The sequence below is a fragment of the Motacilla alba genome, chromosome 29 (genome assembly GCF_015832195.1).
Source record: "Motacilla alba alba isolate MOTALB_02 chromosome 29, Motacilla_alba_V1.0_pri, whole genome shotgun sequence".
Taxonomy (NCBI): domain Eukaryota; kingdom Metazoa; phylum Chordata; class Aves; order Passeriformes; family Motacillidae; genus Motacilla; species Motacilla alba.
The window spans coordinates 1,286,455-1,311,790 of record NC_052044.1 but is presented as its reverse complement, the minus strand read 5'-3'; the positions used below and the strand labels follow the sequence as shown (position 1 = coordinate 1,311,790).

At 53.1% G+C, this 25,336-nt stretch overlaps 1 protein-coding gene across 2 annotated transcripts; it reads left to right on the top strand.

Moving 5' to 3' along the window:
- On the top strand, nucleotides 1–24,308 carry IKZF4 (IKAROS family zinc finger 4). Of its 2 annotated transcripts, XM_038164285.1 has the most exons (8): nucleotides 1–102; nucleotides 5,247–5,372; nucleotides 8,644–8,742; nucleotides 11,751–11,999; nucleotides 14,226–14,393; nucleotides 15,306–15,437; nucleotides 18,819–18,944; nucleotides 22,378–24,308. In XM_038164285.1, exons 1-8 carry the CDS (start codon nucleotides 63–65, stop codon nucleotides 23,073–23,075), a joined length of 1,638 nt encoding a protein of 545 aa, XP_038020213.1. In that variant the 5' UTR covers nucleotides 1–62; the 3' UTR covers nucleotides 23,076–24,308. The 2 variants fall into 2 exon arrangements, with proteins under 2 accessions (XP_038020213.1, XP_038020214.1); XM_038164286.1 differs by lacking the exons at nucleotides 1–102; nucleotides 5,247–5,372 and adding an exon at nucleotides 5,455–5,637.
- Nucleotides 24,309–25,336: the final 1,028 nt, after the last annotated feature.

The window sequence follows — 25,336 nt, the reverse complement described above, 5'->3', positions numbered from 1 at the left end:
GGTGCCTCTGGGCGCTCGGTTCCCGACCCGGGGCTCTGGGCTCTTGCAGGGCCGGGGCCGCCATGGACATCGAGGACTGCAACGCGCGCTCCTACATCACCGGTGAGCGCTGGATTTCCGGGATTCCCCCATTTTCCATGGATTCCCCCCATTTTCCCTGGATTTTCTGGGATTTTCCCTGGATTCCCCCCATTTTCCCGGATTTCCCCCCCATTTTCCCTGGATTTTCTGCGATTTTCCCTGGATTTCCCCCCATTTTTCCTGGATTTCCCCAGTTTGCCCTGGATTTCGATGGATTTTCCCTGGATTTTCTGGGTTCTCCCCCATTTTCCCTGGATTTCCCTGCATTTCCCCCATTTTTCCTTGGATTTCCCCCCTTTTTTCCTGGATTTCTTCCATTTTCCCTGGATTTTCCTGGATTTCCCCCATTTTTCCTTGGATTTCCCCCCTTTTTTTCCTGGATTTTCCCCAATTTTCCCTGGATTTCCCCCATTTTTCCTGGATTTTCCTGGATTCCCCCCATTTTCCCTGCATTCCCCCCATTTTCCCTGGATTTTCCCCCATTTTCCCTGGATTTTCTGGGATTTTCCCTGGATTTCCCCCCATTTTCCCGGATTTTCCCCCCATTTTCCCTGGATTTTCTGCGATTTTCCCTGGATTTCCCCCCATTTTTCCTGGATTTCCCCAGTTTGCCCTGGATTTCGATGGATTTTCCCTGGATTTTCTGGGTTCTCCCCCATTTTCCCTGGATTTCCCTGCATTTCCCCCATTTTTCCTTGGATTTCCCCCCTTTTTTTCCTGGATTTCCTCCATTTTCCCTGGATTTTCCTGGATTTCCCCCATTTTTCCCTGGATTTCCCCCATTTTTCCTGGATTCTCCCCATTTTCCCGGATTTTCCCCCCATTTTCCCTGGATTTTCTGCGATTTTCCCTGGATTTCCCCCCATTTTTCCTGGATTTCCCCAGTTTGCCCTGGATTTTGATGGATTTTCCCTGGATTTTCTGGGTTCTCCCCCATTTCCCCTGGATTTTCCTGGATTTCCCCCATTTTTCCTTGGATTTCCCCCCTTTTTCCCTGGATTTCCCCCATTTTTCCTTGGATTTCCCCCCTTTTTTTCCTGGATTTCCCCCAATTTTCCCTGGATTTCCCCCCATTTTCCCTGGATTCTCTGGGAACTTCCCCATTTTTCCCAGGATTTCCTCTCAATTTTCCTGGATTTTCCTGGATTTCCCCCATTTTTCCTGGATTTTCTGGGATTTTCCCCCCATTTCCCCCCAATTTTTGGAATCTCAGCCCTTCCCGGATTTCCCCCGGATTTTCCCTGCATTTTTCCTGTTTTTTTCCCCCACATTCTCCCGGTTTTCCCCCAGACTTTCCCATTTTCCCGGGTTTTTGGGATCCCGGGTGATTTCCTCTCTCCCATCCCAAAACCCCAGGACGGGGCCGATTTTGTGGGATCGATCCCGACTTCCTGCAGCAGAAATTCCTGAATTTTCCCAGCTTTGCCTGCAACTTCCAGGGCTGGAAAACCCCCGGGGAATTTTCCCTGGGGTGGGGAAAACCCGGGAATTTGGGGGGAAAAACCAGAAACTGGGGGAAAAACTGAGAATTTTGGGGGGGAAACTGAGAATTTTTGGGGGGGGATGGGAATTTGGGAAGGAAAATGGGAATTGGGGTGGGGAAAATGGGATTTTGGGGGGAAAAATGGGAATTTGGGAGGGAAAGATGGAAATTTGGGGGGGGGGAATGGGAATTTGGGAGGGGAAATGGGATTTTGGGAGGGGAAATTGGGAATTTGGGGCCGAGGGTGGGAAATTCCTGCTTGGATCGGGGCTGGAATTTCCAGGAGGGGCGGGAATGGTTCAAATTCCAGCCTGGCAGGAGGGAGGGAGGGAGGGAATGAGATCCAGGAAAATTCCATGAGGGAGAAGCTTGGAATGTTCCCAGGGAAGCTTGGAATGTTCCCAGGGCCGGGCTGGAATTGCCCCGCAGGGATTGGGGGAGGAGGAGGAGGAGGGGAAGGGAATTTTCCGCCTTTGGAATCATCCCGGGGCTGCTCATCCCGAAAAAATCCCGAGAAAATGGGGCTGGAGCCGCGGAGCTGCTGGGGGGGAGCCCCTGGAGCCACCCCAAATCCTGGAGCCACTCCAAATCCCTGATCCTGATCCACCCCAAATTCTGGAGCCACCCCAAATCCCTGATCCATCCCAAATCCCTGATCCATCCCAAATCCCTGATCCACCCCAGATCCTGGAGCGACCCCAAATCCCTGATCCTGATCCACCCCAAATCCCTGATCCATCCCAAATCCCTGATCCATCCCAAATCCCTGATCCACCCCAGATCCTGGAGCGACCCCAAATCCCTGATCCATCCCAAATCCTTCCCAAGCCTCTGGCTCCATCCCAAATCCCTGATCCACCCCAGATCCTGGGTCCTTCCCAAATCCTTCCTGAGCCCCTGGAGCCATCCCAAATCCCTGTGTCCATCCCAAATCCCTGATCCACCCCAGATCCCTGATCCGTCCCAAATCCTTCTGATTCCCTGGATCCATCCCTGCTGTCCGTTCCCACCCCTCTCCCATTCCCGGCTCCGTTCCCACTCCCTGATTTTTGGGACTGCCCCATTTCTCCCTGAAAAAAATCTGGGATCCCACTAAAATCTGGGATCCCTCCAAACCCCGAGCTCCCTCCTTCATTCCCTCCTCCCACACTCCCGAATTCCCACATTCCCACACTCCCAAATTCCCACACTCCTGAATTCCCACATTCCCACACTCCCGGATTCCCACCCCTCTCCCTCCTCCTCCTCCCCCCATTCCCTGTGGAATTCCCGGTTCCTGCTTTTGGCCACGACCAATCCCACGGAAATCTGGGATCCTGCTCTGGCTCCCTCCTCCCTCCCCACATTCCCACATTCCCATCCCCACATTCCCATCCCTCCCACTCCTCCCCTCCCATTCCCGGCTCTGTTCCCGCTCTCTGCCTTTTGGGAATGCCCCGTGTCTCCCTGAAAACCCTGGGATCCCACTAAACCCTGGGATCCCACTGAACCCTGGGATCCCGCTAAACCCTGGGATCCCGCTGAGCTCTGGGCTCCCTCCCCCTGTCCCTCCTCCCTCCCCACATTCCCACATTCCCACATTTCCTCGTTCCCACATTCCAGTCCCTCTCCCTTCCTTCCTCCTCCTCCTCCCAGCCCCATTCCCGGCTCCGTTCCCAGCCCCTGGCTTTCGGGAATGCCCCAATTCCCATTCCAATCCCACTAAATCCTGGGATCCCACTGAGCTCTGGGCTCCCTCCCTCCCCACATTCCCATCCCCACATTCCCACATTTCCTCGTTCCCACATTCCAGTCCCTCCTCCTCCTCCTCCCCTCTCCCATTCCCGGCTCCCTCCCTTCCTTTCGGGAATGCCCCAATTCCCACTCCAATCCCACTAAATCCTGGGATCCCACTGAAATCCTGGAATCCCACAGAAATCTGGGCTCCCTCCGTCTGTCCCTCCTCCCTCCCCACATTCCCATTCCCACATTCCAGTCCCTCCTCCTCCCCTCTCCCATTCCCAGCCCCATTCCCGGCTCCGTTCCCAGCCCCTGGCTTTCGGGAATGCCTCAATTCCCATTCCCATCCCGCTAAAACTCTGGAATCTCACTAAATCCTGAGATCCCACTGAGCTCTGGGATCCCACGCTTGTCCCGAGCCATTCCCACATTCCAGTCCCTCTTCCTTCCTCCTCCTCCTCCCATTCCCAGCTCCATTCCCAGTCCCTGGCTTTCGGGAATGCCCCAATTCCCACTCCAATCCCACTAAATCCTGGGATCCCACTGAGCTCTGGGATCCCACGCTTGCCCTCAGCCATTCCCACATTCCCACATTCCAGTCCCTCTTCCTTCCTTCCTCCTCCTCCTCCCATTCCCGGCTCCGTTCCCAGCCCCTGGCTTTCGGGAATGCCCCAATTCCCAATTCCCACTCCAATACCACAGAAATCCCGCTGAGCTCTGGGCTCCCTCCCTCTCTTCCTCCTCCCTCCCCACATTCCCATTCCCACATCCCCACATTTCCTTGTTCCCACATTCCCACATTCCAGTCCCTCCTCCTCCCCTCTCCCATTCCCAGCCCCATTCCCGGCTCCGTTCCCAGCCCCTGGCTTTCAGGAATGCCCCAATTCCCATTTCCCACTCCAATCCCACTAAATCCTGGGATCCCACTGAGCTCTGGGGTCCCACGCTTGCCCTGAGCCATTCCCACATTCCCACATTCCAGTCCCTCTTCCTTCCTTCCTCCTCCTCCTCCCATTCCCGGCTCCGTTCCCAGCCCCTGGCTTTCGGGAATGCCCCAATTCCCACTCCAATCCCTCTAAATCCTGGGATCCCACTAAAATCTGGGATGCCACTGAAATCTGGCCTCCCTCCGTCTGTTCCTCCTCCTTCCCCACATTCCCATTCCCACATTCCCACATTCCAGTCCCTCCTCCTCCCCTCTCCCATTCCAGCCCCATTCCCGGCTCCGTTCCCAGCCCCTGCCTTTCGGGAATGCCCCAATTCCCATTTCCCACTCCAATCCCACTAAATTCTGGGATCCCACTAAAATCTGGGCTCCCTCCCTCTGTTCCTCCTCCCTCCCCACATTCCCATTCCCACATTCCCACATTCCAGTCCCTCTCCCTTCCTTCCTCCTCCTCCTCCCCTCTCCCATTCCCAGCCCCATTCCCGGCTCTGTTCCCAGTCCCTGGCTTTCGGGAATGCCCCAATTCCCACTCCAATCCCACTAAATCCTGGGATCCCACTGAGCTCTGGGATCCCACGCTTGCCCTCAGCCATTCCCACATTCCCACATTCCAGTCCCTCTCCCTTCCTCCTCCTCCTCCTCCCCTCTCCCATTCCCGGCTCCGTTCCCAGCCCCTGGCTTTTGGGAATGCCCCAATTCCCATTTCCCACTCCAATCCCACTGAAATCCTGGGATCCCACTGAGCTCTGGGATCCCACGCTTGTCCCGAGCCATTCCCACATTCCCACATTCCCACATTCCAGTCCCTCTCCCTTCCTCCTCCTCCCAGCCCATTCCCGGCTCCGTTCCCAGCCCCTGGCTTTCGGGAATGCCCCAATTCCCATTTCCCACTCCGATCCCACAGAAATCCCGCTGAGCCCTGGGCTCCCTCCCCCCGTCCCTCCTCCCTCCCCACATTCCCACTCCTCCTCGTCCCTCCCTCTGCCATTCCTGAGCTGGATTTTCCCTGGATTCCAGGAATCTGCTCTTCCTGGAAGGTGAGCGGCTGCGTGCGCCCGGCCAGCGCCGCCCTGCGCCCCGCCGGGATCCCGCGCTGCTTCCCGGGAATCCCGATCCAGGGATCCACCGGCTTCCTCCCGCAAGGTACGGCCCCAGAACCCCCCGGACCCCCCCGAATCAACTCCGGGAAGAAGGGATCTCAGGAATTCCCGGCTGGAATGAGGGAGGAGGGAAGAGCGGGAGAGCTTTTGGCCACTCCCCGGGGTGGGATTTAGGGATTTAGGGATTTGGGAGGAGCCGGAGATTCCCGGAGCGCCTCCGGGATTTGGGGATTTGGGGCTGCTGGAATTGTCGGGCTCGGGAGCGGAGAGAGCCGAGAGCGGGATGAGGCTGCAGGAGATTCCTAAAGGTTGGTCCCGGGGATTTTTTTGGGGGGTTTTTGGGATTTGGGATTTGGCTCCGGATAGGCAGAGATGGGATTTAGGGATCCTGGAATTCCCTTTTTCCCTGTGAAAAAGCCTTTGGGGCTGGGTCAGAGCCATGTGGGGTCGGGATGAGGCTCCAGGAGATTCCTAAAGCTTGGTCCCTGGGGGTTTTTTTGGGATTTTTAGGATTTTCGGGATTTTGGGGGTTTGGGATTTGGCTCCGGACAGGCAGAGATGGGATTTAGGGATCCTGGAATTCCCCTTTTCCCTGGGAAAAAGCCTTTGGGGCTGGGTCAGAGCCGGGCGGGATCGGGACAGAGCACCGGGATCATCCCAAAGATTGCTCCCAGGGATTTTTGGGATTTTTGGGATTTGGGATTTGCCCCTGGAAGGGTCAGAGATGGGATTTAGGGATCCTGGAATTCCCCTTTTCCATGGGAAAAAGCCCTTGGGGTCAGATAAGATCTGGGTGGGATCGGGATGAGGCTCTGGGAGATCCTAAAGGTTGGTCCCGGGGATTTTTTGGGATTTTTGGGATTTGTCTCTGGATAGCCAGAGATGGGATTCAGGGATCCTGGGATGGGATTTAGGGATCCTGGAATTCCCTTTTTATGGGAAAAGCCCCTTGGGGTCAGATCTGATCCAGCTGGGATCACCCCAAGGGTCGCTCTGCTCCCATTCCGAGGCTTTTGGGATTTTTGGGATTTGGGATTTGCCCCCGGAACAGCTCTGGAAGGGATTTAGGAACTCTGGAATTCCCTGTCCCGGGTGGGAAATTCCCATGGAGCCGGGTGGGGTCGGGATCAGGCTCTGGGATCACCCCGAGGGTCACTCTGGTCCCTTTTGGGATTTTTGGGATTTGCCCCTGGGGTGGCCAGAGATGGGATTTAGGGATCCTGGGATGGGATTTAAGGATCCTGGAATGGGATTTTTTGGATTTTTGGGGATTTTTGGGATTTTTTTTCCCCATTTAGGGATCCTGGAATTCCCTTTTTATGGGAAAAAGCCCTTGGGATCAGATGTGATCCAGGTGGGGTCGGGATCAGGCTCCGGGATCATCCCAAAGTTTGGTCCCAGGGATTTTTGGGATTTGGGATTTGCCCCTGGAGTGGCCAGAGATGCTCCATGATGGGATTTAGGGATCCTGGGATGGGATTTTTGGGATTTTTTGGGATTTTTTTCCCCATTTAGGGATCCTGGAATTCCCTTTTTATGGGAAAAAGCCCTTGGGGTCGGGCTCAGGCTCTGGGATCATCCCAAAGATCGGTCCCTGGGATTTTTGGGATTTTTGGGATTCGCCCCTGGATCAGCTCCAGAGGGAAATTTGGGAATTCTGGAGGGGGGATTTGGGGATCCCAAAAGAGAATTTGGGGATCCTAAAGAGGAAGAATTTGGGAATTTTGCAGGGGGATTTGGGGACATTTCGGGATAATTCCAGAGGGGAATTTAGGGATAATTCCAGAGGGGAATTTCAGGGAATTTAGGGATAATTCCAGAGGGGAATTTCAGGATATTTAGGGATAATTCCAGAGGGGAATTTGGGGATATTTCGGGATAATTCCAGAGGGGAATTTCAGGATATTTAGGGATAATTCCGGAGGAGAATTAGGGCATCCCCGGAGGGAATTTGGCAATTCTGGAATTCCCAAGCTGGGAAAAACCCGACCTCTGAAAAAATCCCAGTTTTTCCCCGGGATTGTCCCCTGGAATAGCCGGAATTTCCAGGCCTGGCCCCCCCGGCTGCCCCGGGATCAACATTCCCAACATTCCCCAGGAGTGGGAACGGCTCCTCCCGGCCTTTCCCAGGCTTTTCCCGGGAATTTGGGAATTTTCCAACCCTCCCCCCTCCCCTCGGGAGAGTTTGGGAATGTTTGGGAAACTCCCAGGGAGATTTTTCCCCCGGCCAAAAATTCCAGCTGGGCCGGAAAAGTTTGGAAATGTCATTCCCAGCTGCTCCAGAGGGAATTTTCCATCCCAAAATTCCGGCTGTTCCCACGGCAGGAGGGGGGAGGGGCGGGGGGAGGGGAGGGGCGGGGGGAGGGGATTTGGGATCGGGGGAATTTGGGATCGGGGGAGGAAGTTTGTGGGGGAAGTTTGGGATGGAGGGGAAATCTGGGATCAGAATGTCGGATCAGGGTTTGGGGTGGAGGGGGGAAATTTGGGATCACAATTTGGGATTGGGGGAACTTGGGGGGTGGGGGGGAGGAAATTTGGGATGGGGAAATTTGGGATCAGAATCTGGGATCGGGGGAATTTGGGATGGGGAAGGAAATTTAGGGATGGGGCAGTGGATTTGGGATGGGAGAATTTGGGATCAGGGGGAAATTTGGGATCAGAATTTAGGATGGGGAATTTGGGATTGGGGAGGGAATTTGGGGGGAATTTGGGATCAGGGGGAAATTTGGGATGGGGAAAATTTGGGGGGGGAGGAAATTTAGGGGAGAAATTTGGGATGGGGGAGGGAATTTGGGATGGGAGAATTTGGGATCAGGGGGAAATTTGGGATCAGAATTTGGGATCGGGGGAATTTGGGATTGGGGGGAAATTTGGGATGAGAGTTTGGGATGGGGGAGGGAATTTGGGATCAGGGGAGGAAATTTAGGATCAGAATTTAGGATGGGGGAAATTTGGCGGGAGGGAGGAAATTTGGGGGGGGGGAATTCGGGATTGGGGAAAATTTGGGATGGGGGAATTTGGGATCAGAGTTTGGGATTGGAGGAGGAAATTTGGGATGGGGGAGGGGAATTATTTCCCAAATCCGGGTGTGGGAATGGGGAAAATTCCAAGATCCAGGGGAGGTTTTGGAGGGGGGGAATTCCCAAATTCCCAAATTGAGGGAATTTTGGGATTGGGATTGGGATTGGGGGAGGAATTCCAGCTCCAGGGGATTTCGGGATCAGGCAGGGGGGGATGCCAGCCCGGCAGGGGCTCGGGGTGGGAATTCCGGGCTCCGTGCCGAGCCCATCCCGGTTTTTCCTGGTTTTCCCAAGGCCGCGGGGATTCCCCCCTGGAGCAGGAATTCCGCTCGGCCGTGGGGGGAGGGGCGGCCCGGAGCCCCCCCAGCCCCCGCTCGTCCCCACGCTCCCCTGGTGAGTACCCCGGGATCCCCAAATACCCCCAAAATACTCCCGGAATATTCCAAAGGCATTCCCAAATTATCCCCAGAACATTCCCAGAATATTCTCAAAATATCCCCAAAATATCCCCAAAATATTCCCAAAATATTCCCGGAGTATCCTGAAAAAGTTCACGAGATATCCCCAAAATATTCCCAAAATATTCCCAAAATATTCCTGGAATATCCTGAAAAAAATTCATGAGACGTTCCCAAAATGGTCCCAAAATATTCCCAAAATATCCCCCAAAATATTCCCAGAATTCCCAGATTATTCCCAAAATATCCCCAGAGTATTCCCAGAGTACTCCAAAAATATTCCCAGAATATCCCTGAAATATCCCAAAAATATTCCCAGAATATTCCCGGAATATTCCAAAAATGTTCCTAAAACATTCCCAGAATTCCCCCCCCAGCTCATCCCTGCTCTCTCCCAGTGAGAATTCCCAAAATTCCGAAAATATTCCAGGGGTATCCCAGAATTTCCCCCTCAACCTTGTGAGAATTCCCAAAATATTCCCAAAATATTCCCGGAATTCCCAAAATATTCCTGGAATTCCCAAAATATTCCCGGAATTCCCGGGCAGGAGGTGCAGCTGGAAAGGGAAAAGGAGGAAAGGAGAAATCTGGGATTGGGATCGATCCCAAACTCTGGGATTGGGGTAAATCCCACACAGGGATTGGGATCAATTCCAAATTCTGGGATTTCAATCCCAAACTCCGGGATTAGGAATGGGATCAACCCCAAAGTCCAGAATTTCAATCCCAATCTGGGATCGGGATGGGATCAATCCCAAATTCTGGCATTTCAGTCCCAAACTCCAGGATTGTGGTGGGAAAAATCCGAAATTTTGGAATTTCAATCCCAAACTGGGATTGGGATCAACCCCGAATTCTGGGATTGGGGTGGGATCAAACCCTAACTCCAGAATTTCAATCCCAAACTGGGATTGGGGTGGGATCAATCCCAAATTTTGGGATTTCAGGAGCAGGAACCCCTGGAATTCACTGGGAATTCCCATTCCCCATTTCCCCCCCATTTTTCCTGGAACCCCCCTGGAATCCCTGGAATCTCCACATTCCAAAGGCTGAGGCCCCCCAGGAATCCTCTGGAATGTGGAAAAACTCTTGGAATTCCCCCCAGTCCCTCCTTTCTGTCCTGGAAAACCCCCGGGAGCTCTGGAATTTCAGCATTCCAAAGGGTGACGCCTCTGGGATTCCGAGGGAATGTGGGAAAAGCCCGGGAATTCTCTGGGAATTCTCTGGGAATTCGCTCCCACCCCTCTTTGTTTCCCTGTTTTTTTCCTGTCCCGAGGAGCCCCGGGAGCTCTGGAATCTCGGCATTCCAGAGGGAGCCGCTGGAATGTGGGACAATCCCTCTGGAATGCGGCCCCTCCCGAATTCCCGGGAATTCCAACATTCCCCGGGGGGAGAGAGGGGGGGAACAATTCCCTAAAAAATGTGGGAATGGTGCCGGGAGGAGCCGCTGGAATCCCGGGAGCGGCGGGGGAGGGGCAGGATCCCGGACAGAATTCCAGGGAAAAGCTGCGGGGCAGGAATTGAGGCCCTGATTCCCAAATCCCTTCCCTGAATCCCAAATCCTTCCCTGCATCCCAAATCCTTCCCTGAATCCCAAATCCCTTCCCTGAATCCCAAATCCTTCCCTGCTTCCCTTTCCGCATCCCATTTTCCCCTCTTATCCCATTTTCCCCTCTCCTGACCCCATTTTTTCTGGGAATTCCATCCCATTTTTCCCTCTCCCCACCCCATTTTCCTGTTTCCCCTCTCCTGACCCCATTTTTCTGGGAATTCCATCCCATTTTCCCTCTCCCTATCCCATTTTTCCCTGACCCCGTTTCTCTGGGAATTCCAGCCAATTCCATCAAGGTGGAGATGTCCTCGGATGAGGAGTCCTAGGGCATTTTCTCCAGGAATTCCATCCCATTTTCCCCTCTCCCCATCCCATTTTCCCCATTTTTCCCAATCCTCACCCCATTTTCCCCCCTCCTCATCCCATTTTTCCCTCTCCCAACCCCATTTTTTCTGGGAATTCCATCTCATTTTCCCTCTCCAATCCCATTTTCCCCATTTTCCCCTCTCCTCATCCCATTCCCCCTCTCTCGACCCCATTTCTTCTGGGAATTCCATCCCATTTTTCCCCTTCCCCATCCCATTTTCTGCATTTTTCCCTCTCCCCATCCCATTTTCCTGGGAATTCCATCCCATTTTTCCCTCTCCTGACCCCGTTTCTCTGGGAATCCCAGCCAATTCCATCAAGGTGGAGATGTCCTCGGACGAGGAGTCGCAGGGCATTTTCTCCAGGAATTCCATCCCATTTTCCCCCATTTTTCCCTCTCCCCATCCCATTTTCCCCATTTTTCCCTCTCATGATCCCATTTTTCCCTCTCCTAACCCCATTTTTCTGGGAATTCCATCCCATTTTCCCTCTCCTGACCCCGTTTCTCTGGGAATTCCATCCCATTTTTCCCCTTCCCCATCCCATTTTCCCCATTTTCCCTCTCCTGACCCCATTTTTCCTGGGAATTCCACCCCATTCCCCCTCTCCTGACCCCGTTTCTCTGGGAATTCCAGCCAATTCCATCAAGGTGGAGATGTCCTCGGACGAGGAGTCCTAGGGCATTTTCTCCAGGAATTTCATCCCATTTTCCCCTCTCCCCATCCCATTTTCCCCATTTTTCCCAATCCTCACTCCATTTTCCCCCCTCCTCATCCCATTTCCCCTCTCCCGACCCCATTTTCCTGGGAATTCCACCCCATTTCTCTGAGAATTCCACCCCATTCCCCTCTCCTGACCCGTTTCCCTGGGAATTCCACCCCATTTCTCTGGGAATTCCACCCCATTTTTCCCTCTCCCGACCCCATTTTCCTGGGAATTCCACCCCATTCCCCCTCTCCTGACCCCATTTCTCTGGGAATTCCACCCCATTCCCCTCTCCTGACCCCGTATTTTGGGAATCCCAGCCAATTCCATCAAGGTGGAGATGTCCTCTGACGAGGAGTCGCAGGGCCGGCCGCTGTCGCGGGAGGGCCGGGAGGCGCTTCCCGAGGATTCGCTGCCCGAGCCCTTCCCGGAGCAATTCCCGGAGCCCTTCCCGGAGCCGCACTCGCCCGGCGGGATCCGCCTGCCCAACGGCAAACTGAAATGCGACGTGTGCGGGATGGTGTGCATCGGGCCCAACGTGCTCATGGTGCACAAGCGCAGCCACACCGGTGAGGGAACGGGGGGAAAAATGGGGGAAAATGGGAAAAAACGGGAAAAAACGGGGGGAAAATGGAAAAAAACGAGAAAAAATGGGGAAAAAATGGGAAAGAAACGGGGAAAAACAGGGGAAAAATGGGAATTCTGGAGGATGGGATGGTGTGCATCGGGCCCAACGTGCTCATGGTGCACAAGCGCAGCCACACCGGTGAGGGAACGGGGGGAAAAATGGGGGAAAATGGGAAAAAACGGGAAAAAACGGGGGAAAAATGGGAAAAAACGAGAAAAAATGGGGAAAAAATGGGGAAAAAACCGGGAAAAACAGGGGAAAAATGGGAATTCCAAAGGGTGGGATGGTGTGCATCGGGCCCAACGTGCTCATGGTGCACAAGCGCAGCCACACCGGTGAGGGAATGGGGGGAAAAATGGGGGAAAATGGGAAAAAACGGGAAAAAACGGGGGGGAAATGGAAAAAAACGAGAAAAAATGGGGAAAAAATGGGAATTCCAAAGGGTGGGATGGTGTGCATCGGGCCCAACGTGCTCATGGTGCACAAGCGCAGCCACACCGGTGAGGGAACGGGGGGAAAAATGGGGGAAAATGGGAAAAAACGGGAAAAAACGGGGGAAAAATGGGAAAAAATGGGGGAAAATGGGAAAAAAACAGGGAAAAACAGGGGAAAAATGGGAATTCCGGAGGGTGGGATGGTGTGCATCGGGCCCAACGTGCTCATGGTGCACAAGCGCGGCCACACCGGTGAGGGAACGGGGGGAAAAATGGGGGAAAATGGGAAAAAAACGGGAAAAAACGGGAAAAAACGGGGGAAAAATGGGGAAAAACAGGGAAAAACAGGGGAAAAATGGGAATTCCGGAGGGTGGGATGGTGTGCATCGGGCCCAACGTGCTCATGGTGCACAAGCGCAGCCACACCGGTGAGGGAACGGGGGGAAAAATGGGAAAAAAATGGGGAAAATGGGAATTCTGGGAACTCCCATTGGGAATTTTGGGGTTTTCCAGAAGAACAACCCTTCCAGTGCTGGGTTGGGGTTAATTTGGGGTTTTTTTTGGGGTTTTTTTTGGGTTTTCCAGGAGAATGACCCCTCCAGTGCTGGGTTTAGGGTTAATTTGGGGGGTTTTTTGGGGTTTTTTTTTTGGGTTTTCCAGGAGAACGACCCTTCCAGTGCTGGGTTTAGGGTTAATTTTGGGGTCTCTTGGGGTTTTTTTGGGTTTTCCAGGAGAACGACCCTTGCAGTGCCAGCAGTGCTGGGTTTAGGGTTAATTTTGGGGTCTTTTGGGGTTTTTTTTTTGGGTTTTCCAGGAGAACGACCCCTCCAGTGCTGGGTTTAGGGTTAATTTGGGGGGTTTTTTGGGGTTTTTTTGGGGTTTTCCAGGAGAACGACCCTTCCAGTGCCAGATTGGGATTGAGTTTGGGGTTTTTTTTGTGTTTTCCAGGAGAACGACCCTTCCAGTGCCAGCAGTGCTGGGTTTAGGGTTAATTTGGGGGTTTTTTTGGGTTTTTTTTTTGGGTTTTCCAGGAGAACGACCCTTCCAGTGCTGCTTTTGGGTTGATTTTGGGGGGTTTTTGGGGCTTTTTTTTGTGTTTTCCAGGAGAACGACCCTTCCAGTGCTGGGTTTAGGGTTAATTTTGGGGTTTTTTGGGGGTTTTTTTTGGGTTTTCCAGGAGAACGACCCTTCCAGTGCCAGCAGTGCTGGGTTTAGGGTTAATTTGGGGTTTTTTTGGGGGGTTTTTTTTGGGTTTTCCAGGAGAACGACCCCTCCAGTGCTGGGTTTAGGGTTAATTTGGGGTTTTTTGGGGGTTTTTTTTTGGGTTTTCCAGGAGAACGACCCTTCCAGTGCTGGGTTTAGGGTTAATTTTGGGGGTTTTTTTGGGCTTTTTTTTGGGTTTTCCAGGAGAACGACCCTTCCAGTGCCAGATTGGGATTGAGTTTGGGGGTTTTTTTGTGTTTTCCAGGAGAACGACCCTTCCAGTGCTGGGTTGGGGTTAATTTTGGGGGTTTTTTTGGGTTTTTTTGGGGTTTTCCAGGAGAACGACCCTTCCAGTGCCAGATTGGGATTGAGTTTGGGGGTTTTTTTGCGTTTTCCAGGAGAACGACCCTTCCAGTGCTGGGTTTAGGGTTAATTTGGGGTTTTTTGGGGTTTTTTTGCGTTTTCCAGGAGAACGACCCCTCCAGTGCTGGGTTTAGGGTTAATTTTGGGGTTTTTTTTGGGTTTTCCAGGAGAACGACCCTTCCAGTGCCAGCAGTGCGGCGCCTCCTTCACGCAGAAGGGGAACCTGCTGCGCCACATCAAGCTGCACTCGGGGGAGAAGCCCTTCAAGTGCCCCTTCTGCTCCTACGCCTGCCGGCGCCGCGACGCCCTCAGCGGCCACCTGCGCACCCATTCCGGTGGGAACGGGGTCTGGGATGTCGGGAACGGGGTGGGAGTGGGGTCTGGGATATTGGGAATGGGGTGGGAACGGGGCGGGAATGGTGGGAATGGGGTCTGCGATGTCGGGAATGGGGTGGGAGTGGTGGGAATGGGGTCTGGGATGTCTGGAATGGGGTGGGAGTGGGGTCTGGGATATCGGGAATGGGATCTGGGATATCAGGAATGGGGTGGGAATGGTGGGAATGGGGTCTGGGATGTCGGGAATGGGGTGGGAATGGGGTCTGGGATATTGGGAATGGAGTCAGGAATGTCGGGAATGGGGTGGGAAGGTCAGGAATGGGGTGGGAATGGGGTCAGGGATATCAGGAATGGGGTGGGAGTGGGGTCAGAGATGTCGGGAATGGGGTGGGAATGGTGGGAATGGGGTCTGGGATGTCGGGAATGGGGTGGGAATGGGGTCTGGGATATTGGGAATGGGGTCAGGAATGTCGGGAATGGGGTGGGAGTGGTGGGAGTGGGGTCTGGGATATTGGGAATGGGGTGGGAAGGTCGGGAATGGGGTGGGAATGGTGGGAATGGGGTCTGGGATGTTGGGAATGGGGTCAGGAATGTCGGGAATGGGGTGGGAGTGGGGTCAGGGATGTCGGGAATGGGGTGGGAATAGGGTCTGGGATGTCAAGAATCCTGATTTCCAAATCCCAAATCCCAAATGCTGATTTCCCTGTTCCTTTCCCCGTTGATTCCCAGTCTCGTCCCCCACGGTGGGCAAGCCCTACAAGTGCAGCTCATATCCCATATCCCATATCCCAAATGCTGATTTCCCTGTTCCCGTTCCCAGTCTCGTCCCCCACGGTGGGCAAGCCCTACAAGTGCAGTTCATATCCCATATCCCATATCCCAAATGCTGATCTCCCTGTTCCCGTTCCCAGTCTCGTCCCCCACGGTGGGCAAGCCCTACAAGTGCAGCTCGTGCGGCCGCAGCTACAAGCAGCAGAGCAGCCTGGAGGAGCACCGGGAGCGCTGCCACGGCTTCCTGCAGAGGGAGAGCCCCGCACAGACAGGTGGGGCTGGGGAAATCCCACTAAAATCCCAGGAAAATCCCAGCAAAAATCATGGAAAAATCCCAGGGAAAAATCACAGAAAAATCCCAGGAAAATCCCGGAGAAATCATGAAAAAAATCACAGAAAAATTCAAGGAAAATCCTGGGAAAAATCCCACAGAAATCCCACTAAAATCCCCGATCCCGAACCCTCAGGAGCGGGAAATGGGGTGGGAATGGGGCACTGGGATCCCAAATCCACGGATACGGGGAGCGCTGCCACGGCTTGCTGCAGAGGGAGAGCCTGCACTGACAGGTGGGGCTGGGGAAATCCCACTGAAATCCCACTAAAATCCCAGGAAAATCCCAGGGAAAAATCACGGAAAAATCCCGGAGAAATCCCTGGGAAAAATCACAGAAAAATCCCAGGAAAATCCCGGAGAAATCATGGAAAAATCACAGAAAAATTCAAGGAAAATCCTGAAAAAAATCCTGGGAAAAATCCCACAGAAATCCCACTAAAATCCCAGGAAAATCCCAGGAAAATGCCAGGGAAAAATCACGGAAAATCCCAGAGAAATCCCAGGGAAAAATCACGCTAAAATCACAGGGAAATCCCAGGGGAAAAAATCACAGAAAAATCCCAGGAAAATCCCAGGGAAAAATCACGGAAAATACCAGAGAAATCCCAGGGAAAAAATCATGGGAAAATCCCAGGAAAATCCTGGAGAAATCATGAAAAAAAATCCTGAAAAAATCCTGGGAAAATCCCACTAAAATCACAGGGAAAAATCCTACTAAATCCCAGGGAAAAATCGCAGGAAAATCGCAGGAAAATCCCAGGGAAAAAAATCACGGGAAATCCCAGGAAAATCCTGGAGAAATCATGGAAAAAAATCACAGAAAAATCCTGGGAAAATCCCAGAGAAATCCCAGGAAAATCCCACAAAAATCCCGGATCCTGAACCTCCAGGGGACAGGGAATGGGGTGGGATTGGGGCACTGGGATCCCAAATCCACGGATACGGGGAGCGCTGCCACGGCTTGCTGCAGAGGGAGAGCCTGCACAGACAGGTGGGGCTGGGGAAATCCCACTGAAATCCCAGGGAAAAATCCCACAAAAATCCCAGGAAAATCCTGGAGAAATCATGGAAAATCACTGAAGAAAATCCTGGGAAAATCCCAGGGAAATCCCAGAAAAATCCTGGGAAAATCCCAGAAAAATCCCGGGGAAATCCCAGGGAAATCCTGGATGCTGAATCCCCCAGGGCCAGGAAATGGGGTGGGAATGGGGCCTTGGGATCCCAAATCCACGGATAAAGGGAGCCTCCAAAGGAAAAGCCCGAACAGACAGGTGGGTGTGGAAATCCTGGAAAAATCCCAGGGAAATCCCGGGAAAATCGTTACAAAATCCTGGGAAAATCCCAGGGGAAATCACAGAAAAATCCCAGGAAAATCCTGGAAGAATCCCAGGGAAATCCCACAAAAATCCTGGATCCTGAACCCCCTGGGGACAGGAAATGGGGATTTGGGATCCCAAATCCAGGGAAAAGGGTTGGGAATGAGGATTATGATCCCAAATCCATGGAAAAGGGTTGGGAATGTGATCCCAAATCCTTGGAAAGGGGGTGAGAACTGTTGGGAAATGTGATCCCAAATCCATGGAAACATGTGGGAAGTGTTGAGAATGCGATCCCAAATCCTTGGAGAAGGGTTGGGAATGAGGGATTGTGATCCCAAATCCATGGAAAAGGGTTGGGAATTGTTGGGAATGTGATCCCAAATCCATGGAAAGGGGTGGGAAGGAGAGGATTGTGATCCCAAATCCATGGAAAGGGGTGGAAATGAGGGATTGTGATCCCAAATCCATGGAAAGGGCTGGGGGTGTTGGGATTGTGCTCCCGGTGCCGAGTCCACGCCCCCTCCGCGGATCCCAAATCCCTGACCCCAAAACCCCATTCCCGGAGCCTTTTCCAGCCTCGGCAGCTGCAGAGAGGCCGAAGATTTCTGGGAAAAAGCCAAAACTGGGGCATTCCCAGGCCCCCGGAACCACCGGGATATTTAGGATCACGGCCTATTTCAGAGCGGGATATTGGGAATATCCCAAATTGGGATTCCCAGGATCAGGGTCCATTTCAGAATGGGAATTTTGGGAACATTCCCAATTGGGGTTATCAGGATCAGGAGCCATTCCAGAGCAGGATTTTTAGGATCAGGGCCCATTCCCAATTGGCATTCCTGGGCTCAGGGGCCATTCCAGACACGGATTTTTAAGGTCAGTGACCATTCCTGACCAGGATCTCTGGCTCAGGGCCCATTCCAGACCGGGATTTTTAGGATCAGGAACCATTCCTGATTGGAATCCCCCATCCAGGGTCCATTTCAGAGCAGGATTTCCGGGATCTGTGACCATCCCTGACCGGAATCCCCCGGCTCAGGGGCCATTCCAGACTGGAATTTTTAGGAACAGGGCCCATTCCAGACCGGGATTTTTAGGATCAGGAACCATTCCCGATTGGAATCCCCCATCCAGGGTCCATTTCATAGCAGGATTTCCGGGATCAGTGACCATCCCTGACTGGAATCCCCCAGCTCAGGGGCCATTCCAGACCGGGATTTTTAGGATCAGGAACCATTCCTGATTGGAATCCCCCGGCTCAGGGGTTATTCCAGACCGGGATTTTTAGGATCAGGGCCAATTCCAGACCAGGATTTTTAGGAACAAGGATCATCCCTGACCGGAATCCCCCATCCAGGGTCCATTTCAGAGCAGGATTTCCGGGATCAGTGACCATCCCTGACCGGAATCCCCCGGCTCAGGGGCCATTCCAGACCGGGATTTTTAGGAACAGGGCCCATTCCCGTTTGGAATCCCCCAGCTCAGGGGCCATTCCAGACCGGGATTTTTAGGATCAGGAACCATTCCCGATTGGAATCCCCCATCCAGGGTCCATTTCCGAGCAGGATTTCCGGGATCAGTGACCATCCCTGACCGGAATCCCCCGGCTCAGGGGCCATTCCAGACCGGGATTTTTAGGCTCGGGGCCCATTCCAGACCGGGATTTTTAGGCTCGGGGCCCGTTGCCGAGCAGCATTTTGCAACTCCGCGACCATCCCCGAGCGGGATCCCCCAGCTCAGGCCCCATCCCCAGCCGCTTTCCCCGGGACAATGGCGCAGGCCTGAAGCCGCCTCCTCTCCCCCCCTCACCGCGGCAGGAGCGGGCCCCGCTGGAAGCAGGAGGGATCCGGGAGCGGCTGCCGGCGCCGCGGGGACACGCACGGGGTAAGCTCGGGCTCCGGCAGCCGCTCCCAGGGGCCCTCCCAGTCCGCAGCTCCCGTCCCGCCCCGCTCATCCCGGGATTTTTTTTTTTTTTTTTTTCCCCCTTTGTTTGCGTTCTGCAGGAGAGGAAATCCGGGAGCTGGACATGGTGCCCGAGGCGTTGCTGCACCCTGAGCGCCCCACCTTTATCGAGCGACTGGCAGGGAGCTTCACCAAGAGGAAACGCTCCACGCCGCAGAAATTTGTGGGTAAGGAAAAGATGGAAATGATGGAAACGATGGAAAAATTCCCTCGGCGGGAAGTGAGGGGCGGCCTGAGGGATGGCCGGGTGTGTGGGGGCAGCGGCGCGGCAAGGGGAATCCCCACACAAAGGCCTCAGGTTAACAAAAAAAAGCGGCTCGAATTTAAAAATAAAAAATGCAAAATCAAAGAAAAGCAACTACCTTAAAAAATAATAAAAAAAAAAATTAAAAAAAAATTTCCCTCACACACCAAAGAAAAAAAAATAAATGAAAAGAAAAAAAAAAAAAAAGCAAGGTAACCAAAAAATCCTCAAATCAAAAGCCGAGGGGAAATGCTGCAAGCTCCAGAAATTCCTGTGTGAGGAAAAGATGGAAAAATTCCCCCGGCGGGAAGTGAGGGGCGGCCTCAGGGAGTGTGAGGGGAGCGGCGCGGGAAGGGGAATCCTCACAAAAAAGCCTCAAAATGGAGCTCAAATTAACAAAAAAAGGGTCAAATTGAGAGGTAAATTCAAATTAAATGCATCTCTTAAAAAGCAAAAATCAACGAAAAAAATTTCCCCTCACATTTCTAAAAAACCCTTAAATTAAAAAATACCAGCGAATTAACCAAAAAAAATCCTTAAATCAAGAAAAACCCAGAGGAAATGCTCCAAGCTCCAGGAATTCCTGTGTGAGGAAAAGATGGAAAATTTTGGAAAAGATGGAAAAATTCCCCCGGCGGGAAGTGAGGGGCGGCCTCAGGGAGTGTGAGGGGAGCGGCGCGGGAAGGGGAATCCTCACAAAAAAGCCTCAAAATGGGGCTCAAATTAACAAAAAAAGGGGTCAAATTGAAACATAATGAATTCAAATTAAAAGAAAAGCCACTCTTTTTTTAAAAAAAAGCTTTAATTGAAAAAATTTCCCCTCACATTAAAAGAAAAACCTTAAAATAAAGAATGCATCCAAATTAACAAAAAAAAACCCTCAAATTAACAAAAAAACCCAGTTCGAATTGAAAAATAAAAATTCAAATGAAAAGAAAAGCAACTCGTTTTTTTTTTAAAGCTTTAATTAAAGAAATTTCCCCTCACAGTAAAAAAAAATTGCTTAAATGAAAAATACCCGCAAATTAATGATTAACCCCTCAAATTAACAAAAAAAAAGGGCTTGGTTTGAAAGGTATAAATTCAAAATAAAAGAAAAGCAACTCATTTTTAAAAAAAGCTTTAATTAAAGAAATTTCCCCTTACACTGAAAAACCCTTTAAATTAAAAAATACATGCAAATTAATGAAAAAACCCTCAAATTAACAAAAAACCCAGAGGAAATGCTCCAAGCCCTGTAAATTTGGGGGTAAAGGCTGGAAAAATTGGAAAAATTTCCCCCCTGGGAGATGTAGGGCAGGAAAGGGAATCCCCACACACAAAGGCCTCAAAATGAGCCTCAAATTTAAAAAAAATTCCTCAAATTAATAAATAACTGGCTCAAATAAACAAAAAAATCCTTCAAAGCAACAAAAAAAAACCCCTTAATTAAAAAATCCCCCCTCAAATTAAAGAATTCTGCCTTCAAATTAAAAAAAAAAGCCTTAAATTTAAAAAAAAACCCTCAAATGAAAAATACTTCTCAAATTTAAAAATTCTGTCCTCAAATTACCAAAGAAGCCCCTCAAATCAACAAAACCCCCTCAAATTCAAAATTTCTCCCCTCAAAACAAAAGTTAACCCCTTCAATTAAAAGAAGGCCCCTAAATTAACAAAAAGCCCTTGAATTAAAAACACCTAATTTGGGTGTCCTCATTGCACCCCAACCCCTGTCAGTGATTTTGGGGTGTCCTCAGCGTGTCCCCAATCCCTCTGTCAGTGATTTTGGGGTGTCCTCAGCGTGTCCCCAATCCCTCTGTCAGTGATTTTGGGGTTTCCCCGTCCCACCCCAATCCCCCTCTCTGATTTTGAGGTGCCCCCATCCCATCCTGACCCCTTTTGAGTGATTTTGGGGTGCCCTCATCCAACCCTAACCCATCTCAGTAATTTTTGGGGTTTCTCCATCCCCTCTCTCTGATTTTGGGGTGTCCTGAGGGTGTCTCCCACCCCTCTCTCTGACTTTGGGGTTTCCCCATCGCACCCCAACCCCTCTCTCTGATTTTGAGGTGCTCCCTCTCTCTGCCTTTAGGGTGCCCCCACACTCTCTGTCTGACTTTGGGGTGCCCCCTCTCCCTCTGTCTGATTCCGGGGTGTCCCCAACCCCTCTCTCTGATTTCAGGGTGCCCTGAGGGTGCCCTCTCTCCCTCTCTCTGACCTTGGGGTGTCCCCAGCCCCTCTCTCTGACTTTGAGGTGCCCTCAGCTCGTCTCTCTGATTCTGGGGTGTCTCCAGCCCCTCTCTCTCTGACTTTGGGGTGTTCCTCTGCCTGTCTCATTCTGGGGTGTCCCCAGCCCTCTCTCTGAGACTTTGGGGTGTCCCTCTCCCTGTCTCATTCTGGGGTGTCCCCTCTCTGTCTCTGACTTTGGGGTGCCCCTCTCCCTGTCTCTCATTCCGGGGTGTCCCCTCTCTGTCTCTGACTTTGGGGTGTCCCTCTCCCTGTCTCTCATTCCGGGGTGTCCCCAGCCCCTCTCTCTCTGACTTTGGGGTGTCTCCCCTCTCTCTCTGACTTTGGGGTGTCCCTCTCCCTGTCTCTCATTCCGGGGTGTCCCCTCTCTCTCTCTGACTTTGGGGTGTCCCTCTCCCTGTCTCTCATTCCGGGGTGTCCCCTCTCTCTGACTTTGGGGTGTCCCTCTCCCTGTCTCTCATTCCGGGGTGCCCTGAGGGTGTCCCCTCTCTCTCTCTGACTTTGGGGTGTCCCTCTCCCTGTCTCTCATTCCGGGGTGCCCTGAGGGTGTCCCCAGCCCTCTCTCTGACTTTGGGGTGTCCCTCTCCCTGTCTCTCATTCTGGGGTGTCCCCAGCCCCTCTCTCTCTGACTTTGGGGTGTCCCTCTCCCCGTCTCTCATTCCGGGGTGCCCTGAGGGTGTCCCCAGCCCTCTCTCTGACTTTGGGGTGTCCCTCTCCCTGTCTCATTCCGGGGTGTCCCCTCTCTGTCTCTGACTTTGGGGTGTCCCTCTCCCTGTCTCTCATTCTGGGGTGTCCCCAGCCCCTCTCTCTCTGACTTTGGGGTGTCTCCTCTCTCTCTCTGACTTTGGGGTGTCCCTCTCCCTGTCTCTCATTCCGGGGTGCCCTGAGGGTGTCCCCAGCCCTCTCTCTGACTTTGGGGTGTCTCCTCTCTCTCTCTGACTTTGGGGTGTCTCCTCTCTCTCTCTGACTTTGGGGTGTCCCTCTCCCTGTCTCATTCCGGGGTGTCCCCTCTCTCTCTGACTTTGGGGTGTCCCTCTCCCTGTCTCTCATTCCGGGGTGTCCCCTCTCTCTCTCTGACTTTGGGGTGTCCCTCTCCCTGTCTCTCATTCCGGGGTGCCCCCTCTCCCCCGCAGGTGAGAAGCAGATGCGCTTCGCCCTCTCGGAGCTGCCCTTCGATGTCAGCCCGGGCTTCGACAAGGACGTGGAGGTGGTTCCGAGCCGCGGGCACGCCCTGGAGCCGCCCTACGCCGGCCCGCTGTCGCTGCTGGGCGCCGGGGACCCGCTGCGCCCGCTGCGCCTGGCCACCAACTGCATCACCGAGGTCACTCCGGTCATCAGCTCCGTGTACACCCAGATCCAGGCGCTGCCCGCCCGCCTCGAGCTGCCGCGGGGCCGCGACTCCTCCGAGGACGGCGCCGAGGGCATCCCGGTGATCTTCCGCAGCCGCGGCGGCGGCGGGGACGCCGGGGCGTCGCCGTCCAACGGCTGCCAGGACTCCACGGACACCGAGAGCATCCAGGAGGAGCGGGCGGGCGGCGGCAGCAGCCGGCACAGCCCCGCCTACGCCAAGGAGGAGCCCAAGGAGGAGCCGGACGGTGCGGCCCGCTGCTTCCCCAAGGAGTCCCTGCGGGTGCTCAACGAGGAGGGCGAGCAGCTGCGGGCTTTCTGCTGCGAGCACTGCCGAGTGCTCTTCCTGGACCACGTCATGTTCACCATCCACATGGGCTGCCACGGCTTCAGGGACCCTTTCGAGTGCAACATCTGCGGCTACCGCAGCCAGGACCGCTACGAGTTCTCCTCGCACATCGTGCGTGGCGAGCACAAGATATGAGGTGGGAGAGACTCCCCCTTCCTGCCTCGGATTCCCCCGTTTCAGACCGATTTTCCCCTCCTCAGTCGTGCTCGGGAAACACAAAATGTGAGGTGGGGGAAACGCCCCCTTCCTGCCTCCAGCTCCCCGATTTTCCCCTCCTGAATCGTGCTCGGGAAATACAAAATGTGAGGTGGGAGAACCCCCCCTTCCTCTCCCAAATTCCCTGATTTCACCCCCATTTCATCCCGGTTTTCCCCTCCTGCCTTGTGCTCAGCAAACACAAAATGCGAGGTGGGAGAATCCCCCCTTTCCTGCCTCCACTTCCCCAATTTTCCCCTCCTGAGTCGTGCTTGGGAAACACAAGATACGAGGTGGGAAAATCCCCCCTTCTGCCTCCAATTTCAGCCCAGTTTTCCCTTCCTAAATTGTGCATGGTGAGCACAAGATCCGAGGTGGGAAAAACTCCCCCTCCTGCCTCCAGTTCTCTGATTTTCCTCTCCTGAATCGTGCTCGGGAAACACAAGATATGAGTGGGAAAAACTCCCCCCTCCTGCCTCCAATCTCCTAATTCCAGCCCAATTTTCCTTTCCTAAATTGTGCTCGGCAAACACAAAATGTGAGGTGGGAAAAACTCACCTTCCTTCCTCCAATTTCCTGATTTCAGCCCAATTTTCCCTTCCTAAATTGTGCGTGGTGAGCACAAGATACGAGATGGAAAACCTCCCTTCCTGCCTGCGGTTTCCTGATTTCATCCCAATTTTCCCCTCCTGCATGGTGCTCGGCAAACACCAAATGTGAGGCTGGAAAATCCCTCCCTTCTTCCTCCAGTTTCCTGATTTCACCCCGGCTTTCCCCTCCCAAACACAAAATGTGAGGTTGGAAAACTCCCCCGCCTCAAATTCCCCCTTCTCTCCTCCCATTTCCCCTCCCACATCCCGTGCAAAAAGCGAGGTTGGAAAAAAAATCTTCCCTGCCTCAAATTCCCATTTTTTCCCCCAATTTTCCTCTTTTTCCCCCCAATTTTCCCCTCCCATTTCCCCTTTTTCCCCCCAATTTTCCCCTCCCACCTCGTGCACACCGAGCACAAAATGTGAGGTTGGAAAAATCCCTCTCCCACCTCAAATTCCCGTTTTTCCCACCCGATTTTCCCCCTCCCATCCTTAGGGCATGGAACTGTTGGGTTGTGTTGTTTTTATTTTTTTTTTTTTCCTTTTATACTCCTTTGCACTGACTTTGGCTATAAAAAAAAAACCAAAAAAAACCAAAACAAAAAAGTATTTAAAAACAACAACAACAACAAAAAACCCCAAAAAAACAGAAACCCACCCCAAAAACCCGACTGGCCCCGCCCAGGGGGAGCCCTTAATCCTCCTTTTTATAAACGAACTTATTTAAATATTGAATAGGAAAGGACTTTTTTGTGCTTTTTTCCCCCCTTCCTCGTTATTTATTAAGCTTTTGAGTTGCTCTTTTGATAATTCTTGGGGTTTTTCACCCCCCAAAAAAAAAAAAAAAGACAAAAAAAGGTCTCACTTGAATTTTGGAGACTGTTCCCCCCCTTGCCCTGCTCCCGCCGGCTCCCGGCACTGCCCGGCCCCGTTCCCGGGCTAAAGGAACCTCAAAATTCGGTGCTAACCCCCCCGGGGACCCCCCAAAACCCAGCCTGACCCCCCCCAGCCCGGGGGGAGCTGCCCCGTCCCCAGCTTTAACCAGGGAACCCCGGAACGGGACGTGGGGACCCCCCAAATCTTCCCCCAAAATGCCCCCAAATCCCCCCCAAAATGCCCCTCAAATCCTTCCCCAGATCCCCCCCAAAATGCCCCCCAAATCCTCCCCAGATCCCCCCTAAATCCTCCCCCAAATCCCCCCCAAATCCTCCCTCAAATCCTCCCCCAATTCCCCCCCAAATCCCCCTGGAGCCCCCCCAATCCTGACCCCACTGGGGGTCCCCTACAATGAAGGATGAGGGTCCTGGGCACAGCCAGGGTGGGACCCCCAGATCTGGGATCCCCCCAAGTTTGGGGTGTGACAGAGGGGGAGCAGCTCGGGGGACCCCAATCCCAGCCCATGGGGACCCCAACCCCTCAGATCTGGGGGACCCCCACCCATGGGGACCCCAGCCCCATTTCCCCTCGGCTCTGGGACCCCCAGCCCCCCCTCAGCTCCAAGTTTTTGTCCACCCCACTCCCCCTCTTTTGGGGGTCCCCCACCCCACTCCTCCATTTGGGGGTCCACACTCCCCCATTTTGGGGTCCCCACTCCCCCATTTGGGGGTCTCC